The following is a 7,601-nucleotide window of genomic DNA, read 5'->3' as shown; positions in this document are numbered from 1 at the left end:
AAAAAAGTATGCTTACTGGTGGTCCCTTTTCTATAAAAACTCAAATGCTCTTTAGTGGCTTTTTACAAGAAACTTTCAATTCCTTAAAGTATTTTTTTTAATTTAAGAGAAGTTCTGAAGTTGCTGCAATCAGGGGAATACACAGGCAAAAGAAAGAAATTCACACAGTGAACAAGAATTATGATTATAAATAATCATCAAAAGACCAAAGAAAGTTTAAAAAAAGATTATATATATATATATATATATATAATATATAATATATATATATATATATATATAGTGTCACCGGAAATTGTCTTCAGTTCCATCGCTTAGCTTGATTTCAGTACACCCTATCTGACATTCTTGGTATTTTTATCCAGAAATTAGGATTTTAAAGAAGAGAAAAACCCAAGAGTAATGTCAAGAGCTAGTCTATTTCATTACTAAAAATCTTTATATAGTCTGAGCCTTTTGTTAAAAATACCAGTGTAGATATTTATATGTAAGGTGTATACAAAAAGTACACAAATTCTAACTATACACATCTTCAAACATTTTCTTCTAAAGCATTAATTACAAACAACAAATATGGTCTGGCAGTGTCTGCTAGTGAGCTCTACAAAAATAAAAATGGGACCTCTAGACATAAGACATTATAGGAGACTAATTCAACTACACAAGAGACATACTTTTTCTAGCATTATTCATAAATTTGTTTTCATATAATAAATGGATTGTAAACGGATCATATTAATGAAGTTAATTACAACATGATATGGATAGTTCTAATGATAGCAAAGAAAAAAAAAAAAAAAAAAAAGAAAAAGATTTTCACCATGTAATATAGCTTTCACAGCATAGAAAGATTAAGGGAGAAATTATGTACTGCTTTGGTTTTTGAATAAAGTATAATATTGCATTTGTATTCTAGCTGTACCTGCAATCCAAGATATCATGCAATAGCTAAAACGCATTCATCTGATTCAAAGTGCCTAATGGGTTCCCCAAGCATAAAATAGAGTAAGAAACAGAGGTCATTGGAACTAGGTTTAAAAAAAAAAAAGAGAAAAATGATGGGAAAAAAAGAAATAGGTTTTCCAGAATCCAAAGTAGAGCAATGGTTGCAAGAATTAACTGTAGGAGCAAACAGCCAGAACCAAAATACAAATATGGAGGATTCAAAAGTAAAAACGTGCTCCACTAAAACAAAAAAAGACCTGCTTATCCTCTTACAGAAATGTTTGCTACGTTTATATTTTCTTTCACTATTCCTTAAATTCTAAGACTCTTCCTGTCACTGCCAAGTGAGACAATACACATAATCTTATACAAGTCATTAGTTTCAATGGAGGCTGGATTATCAAAACCGATAGAGCGTCAGACAAATGCCTTGCTGAATTTAAATGTCCAGCCCTTTACAAATTCCGCAGAGTTCAACTTTGCCTTTCAGTATTCCAGGGTTGATTTTATCAACAGAAAGGGGAGTCAACCAGGGTTCTTCAAGCAAGAGACTATGGTTGAGTATCTCAAATCTTCTTAGTGCTGCTTGCATTTTAGTAGCAGATGAGGTTGTAGATCCCAATGGCTGTAATATTCCTGTGAGAATTGGCAACCACCAGGTATTATTAGCTTTGAAAGACATAACAGACATGATGCAACATTGCCCCCTCAGATCCTATGATAAACAGGATGTGTGGTGCATTGTCATGCCTGATGCAAGCTGACAGAAGAAGTTTAAATTTCGGAAGTCCAATGCAAGAAAGTTTTAATATTTAAGAATGTGAGGAAATGGTAGCAAGTCTGACATTTTCCAACAAAAAGGCAGTGTTAGGCATTTCCCCAAAATATCCTACAGCCAGATATGCACTAATAAAAAAAGAGAAACAAAAAAAAAAAGTTTTCTGTTTAAATTTGGAAAGTGTTGGAACACTGTTGGAGGAGATAAAAACAATGGATACATATGTATGGTGTATGCATATGTATGATATATATGTAACAGAAAAAAAAAAATCCCTGGGTATATTTCTTAAAATAAAAAGGGGGAAAAAAAATTGAAAACAAAATAAGATCCAAATAACAGGTAATCCATTGGCAGTTGTAAAGGGAATGAGCACAGCCAGCCAGCATTATTTGGCAATTCAAAATAGTACTGGTTTCCCCCCCCTCAATACTCTCTAGTACATCTCTTCACTGTAACAAAAGAGTCACATGAACACAACTGTTGCTATTATTAATCATCTGTTTCGTCCGTTTCTATCTTTCTGCACAGTAGAGGACCTCCCCCCACTTAAATGTTTTTCGTTCTTATTTTTTTTTGTAAACATTTTTTTTCTCTTTTGTATTTTATCGATGTGCCATTTCCATTGGTTTGGGAGTCGGTTGAGTATTCGACTGTGATCCTGTTGCATATGCTGGAGAAGAGCCTAACCTGTCTGTAGTTGATAACTTTGACAATGCTGTAAGAGCCTCAGGGAAATTTGGTGGTGTTGCAGGAGTATTTGCAGGGGTACAGAGCTGAGAAGAAAAAAAAAAAAAAAAAAAAAATTAAATTGACATATATAATTGATAGGTTATTATTACAATAAAATAGGGTTAACTTTTTCCATCTATCAACCTCATCTTTAGAGATGAAGAAATGTTTATTCACATCTTTTACCTTTTTCAGTCGAACAAATTAACCCCAATACTTGCTATACACGACAGGCTTCTTTTCAGTTTGCGTGTACCAAATCCACTCATAAGATAGCCCAGGGTTATAGTAGAAGGCACTCGTCCAGAGTGCCATGCAGTGGGACTCAGCCCAAGAACCATATGTAGGTGTAGCCACGCCTGTATCAACATGACCTTTGATCCCTGATAGTCATCAGGGGTCTCATTCTTTGATGTGTACATGGTACCAGACTGAATTTTGAAGGACACGATGGTCATTTGATTTAAAGGGAAGCACTTTTGAATGCAATCTGATGCAAATTAGCAAATAATATGCAATTTCAATTATTGCACTGTTTTTGTTTTTCGTATAGGAATTCAAAGATGATGCAGTACTTTGTTCTTTATAAAGCATTGTGTTTTTACACAACACTAGATTTTTATAAAAGTGTTTAAGAATCATCTTACATATTGTTCATTTGCTTTTAATTTGGCCTACTTCAGCTCTGGCAGTACCACTTTCATGTTTGCTAATTAATCCTAATTTTTCTTACAATTCTAATTTCCTCTTCTAAGCATTTCCACCATTTGTACTACTACCAGTACACACATTTTTCGAACATGAGAATAAATTATGTGTTTATTGTAGTCATGGCTGATGCCAGTGCTGTCTGACTGGCACCCATGCTGGTGACATGTAAAAAGCACAGTTTGGCGATATACTATGCTTGTGTAAACCTGTCAAACCAAGTGAGACCATAGGCATGGTCGATGCCAGTGTCAGGACAATGGCACATAAAAGACACCCACTACACTGAGTGGTTAGCATTAGGAAGGGCATCCAGCCATAGAAACCTTGCAAAATCAGATTGGAACTTGCTGCAGCACCCCCAGTTTTCAGTCAAACTGTCCAACCCATGCCAGTATGGAAAGCGGACATATGATGTTTAAAAAAAAGTTCTTAAATAAATATGGTTTACATAGCAACACCAAATCCCAAAGAACACAAAACATGTATACAAAGTATACAGACGTAGCAGAAGCAACTTAGGAATCATATCTGAAACGAGGAATTGGAGCAATGTACTTGGTTCCTTCTGAAAGAAAACTGAAATGAAAGGGAAATTTACCATAGTATTTTACATGTTTTATATGTAATAAATCAAATTCTTATACTCAGTATTTGAATTTTAATATTGAACCATCAACTGCATAAAAATTAAAATATTCCTGTACATGAAAAGTGAATATTACAATATTGAATATTGTAAAATGTCAGTTAAAGAAAAGGGTAAAAAAAAAAAAAAAAAAAAGGGATGTAGCTGACAATTAGGATTAACCATCTAGCATATCTGGTCCAAAATATTCTTTCTGTTCTATGTTAAAACTGACCAGATCTGGCCTCTCACACCTACCTGACAATGGCATTCAAAACAAACAATCACATCAAAATCTTCAAAACTTTGATATAAGGCAAGATTAATTCAAAACAATGTGAATAAATAAGCAATGCATTTGAGGGAATAATCTGAGTGCTGAAGGGTTAACAGCTCAATTGTTAGGAAGCTTACAACTTGCAAGCAATGTGGCCATCACTGTATTGACCAGACTATTGAATGCTGTTATATACTGCTGGTCATCAAGTGCAAGCCAACACTCCCCACCGAATGGAACGCCAGTCCATTGTAAAATGGACCCAATTTACAGCTGAGCAAATTGGAGCAGCATTGTGAAATGAAGTGTGTTTTTGCTGAAGAACACAATGCACCACCCAGTCTGGGAATTGAAACCATGAATTTGCGAGCACGAGTGCAACATCCTAACCACTAGGCCATGAGCCTTCACTAATGAGGTTTTAGATATATAGAAATGGTGAGGAAGTTATCACAGCTGTGATGCTTTGATCAAAGATTCTACTTGATCATGGATTGATCTGGCACACACACAAAAACAAAACCAAAACAAAACTCCTTGCATCATTTATGCAGTCACACTAATAGTTTAGATAAATCATTGATAAAGATGAAGCCTGTTTGACACTGGGTATTCAGGCACTAATTGCATTGTAATTAAAAAAAAAAATGTTACTAGTTAGAGCATCTTGCAAAAAATATATAGAAAATAAATTTGATGGAAAAAGGTGAACAGCTTATATAAAAAAGGATAAGCAGGCTGATAAGGAGATGTAAATTGAAAGAACATGTGATGGGAAGTGTACAAAATATTTTTGATTTAAAGTGACATGTTAGAAATCAATAAATGTTGGTATAGTTTTCATGGTAAAGGTAGAATGATAATACAGAGAGAGAGAGGCAAAGAAAAAGAGAGTGGGGCAGGAGATGTCATTGATACTTTGGTCAGAAGGCTAACACTTTTTCACAGTAGTTCTTAACATGGGCAATAGTGGTCCCTTTAGGTATTGAGAGCTCACAAAGGGGACAGCAAATGTCAAGGGCATTCTATGGATATTCAGAGAGGTTGTGATTTTTTTCTTAGAAATTAAGCATTTAAACTTAGCACAAAACATAGGAAACACATTTCCAAAGAAATCCTTCTGAGGATCAGAATACAAATTCGGCATAGTTACCAAGCAGCAATGCTTAATATATTTGCATTAGACAAGTCCTTGCCCTCTTTAGTAATTTCCATATGTACTTGACGCAAGAGGATATTAATCCACACAAATATCTAAAAAAATAAGCTGGATGGGATAGTAAAAATAAACAAAGATAATAAACTAATCCACAAAATTAGTCTATTTAATTATAATAATTGCTGTTTTTTTTTTGTGCGTGCATTTATTTATAATTTTCCATTTGGCGAAAGGGAGTGCTGACCCACATTTGGTTAAGCGGCATCCGGTGAGTCTAAAATAAGTTTGAAAAAATTGAACAGCTAACTTGAAAACTGGTACAAACAGGAAAAAATGTATCTTAATTGTGTATAAAAGAAATTTTTAAAATCATGTTTGATTAATTAATATAATGAATTTTCTTAGTCCTTTTGTTATCCTATTTCTGTTGAAATATATTGCCTTTGTTTTAATTAATTTAGAAGGTAATGAAGAACTTAGTAAATTAACTTTCTCAGTGATTATAAAGTGGGTGTTTCAAACATAAATTCATGTGAAACTTTGACAGAAATGTTTAACTTTAAAATATAAATTTTGAATCATAGAACCAGAGAGTCTCAGGCAGGTTGGTAGCCAAAGGGTTAAACCAAGTTATAATTTTTGTTTCAGTTTCTGAGATGAAACAATTTCATTGGACACTGATATATTTGGGATGCTGTCCTCATCTTGATTGTTATAAGCACAATATTACAGCCATTACGTCCTTCAGTCATGTTCAGATGCTTTCAGCAGTGTTCTTAAAACTTTGAACTGAACGCTTTATTCAAACGGCAAAGTAGTTGTTCTTCATCCATTGTCAGTGCTGGAGATAGTTATTCTTGGATTAGGGTTAGTGATGTGGCTTTTTCATTCTACTTAAACCAGATTCATGGTTTGACCCAAGGGTTTGGTTCAGTTTGAAATTTTAAGAACATTACCCAATATAACAGACTCCTGAAGTAGGCTGAGGGATATTACTGCTCTATACAAGTCTTAAATCAAACATTGGAAATTAGAGACCAATATTTCATTTCAAGTTTAGCACGAATTCTAATCAATTTCTCTTTAATAGCTTCCCAATCAATGATATAGTAACTGAGAACATAGTTCAACTCAAGTAGACAGGCAGTTGGACATTTCTTTTGGATTAGCTTTCACTTTTGAAAACTAATGAAGTGTAGAAAAGCACTATAATTAGTTACAATTCAAAACAGAAAGCCAGTTCAGTTAACAGTACCATAAATCCACCATTCTCATCTTTATCCAATTTCATGAAAAGAAACAAACTTGATAGCCAATAAGAACGCTTCCATGAAGTTGCATAACCTGTTCAATGCAGTTACATCTTTAAAACTGCAATTTAATAGCTTTAAAATTATGACATTTTATGCCCTAAATCTAAAAGAGTAGAATGTACAGCTGCAAAAATAAAAGTCTTTGCTAGAAACTACCTCAAAATACACTTAAGCTGATAGTCAACAACTCTCTATTCCAAGGTAGCTAATGTTCTTTTAATAACACCATATAAGATTATATCTCTCTTTAAAAGACAGAAATTGGAAATTTTATTTCTTTCATTGAAATTTAATACTAAAAAAAAAAATCTTAAAAGCAACTAAAGGTATGAAGAAGTTGTTTGGAAGAATGCTTTTGAAAGAAAATGATTAAATTTAAATTATGTTATTGTTCAGCCCCAGGCCAGCCTATGTGGCAGACCTATGATCAAAGGCTATTCAGTATTGTGTTCAGGAAAAATGTAACTTGGACAATATTATTCAATGCATCCTTCCCTTTTCTATTCCCGTAAACAAGAAGAATATTTAAATTTTAACCATTTTGTTTTCAACAGACATCCATCCAAACAACTTTAAAATTTTTATTTGTTGTTTTTCTAAATATTTCAAGACCCAATTTTTTGGGGTTTTAACCGTTTCTTCCAAATCAATTGTGAGAATCTCTTAAAAGCAAATAAAAATTGAACTCTCAAACACTCCATGACTATTTTAGATGAGTGAAGAACAGAAGAGAAAACTGATATTGCAATGTAAGTAGCTAATGCAAAAAACCCCCAAAAAAACAAACAAATAAGCAAACAAACAAAAAAAAAAAAACACCTTTCATTAGTAAAACTAAATACACATTACCATAATATTTTCAATGAGCTGAAATACATTTAAAAGAAGGGTCCTGCCTCAAATGCTCTTATTCTGTTAAAATATTTGGGTATGTGAAAAGGAGGACATTATTTTATGAAATTTGTGTGGTAAAAAACTTGCTTCTCAATCACATGGTCCCCATTTAGAGAATCTGTCTTGCAATTCTTCCTGTGACATTCTAATCATATCCATAGTACAGA

At 33.3% G+C, this 7,601-nt stretch overlaps 1 protein-coding gene across 1 annotated transcript in view; it reads right to left on the bottom strand.

The window, feature by feature from the left end:
- Positions 1 to 1,413: 1,413 nt before the first annotated feature.
- LOC106870692 (UBA-like domain-containing protein 1) overlaps positions 1,414 to 7,601 on the bottom strand; it is a 34,277-nt gene continuing 28,089 nt past the window's right edge. Inside the window, exon 3 of the mRNA XM_014916854.2 lies at positions 1,414 to 2,499. Within this exon, the coding sequence (XP_014772340.1) occupies positions 2,329 to 2,499 (171 nt within the window). The 3' untranslated portion in view covers positions 1,414 to 2,328. The remainder of the gene's footprint in view (positions 2,500 to 7,601) is intronic.

Source organism: Octopus bimaculoides, chromosome 17 (genome assembly GCF_001194135.2).
Source record: "Octopus bimaculoides isolate UCB-OBI-ISO-001 chromosome 17, ASM119413v2, whole genome shotgun sequence".
Lineage (NCBI taxonomy): Eukaryota > Metazoa > Mollusca > Cephalopoda > Octopoda > Octopodidae > Octopus > Octopus bimaculoides.
Note: the sequence above shows the minus strand (reverse complement) of the source record. Positions and strands in the feature narration are given on the sequence as shown.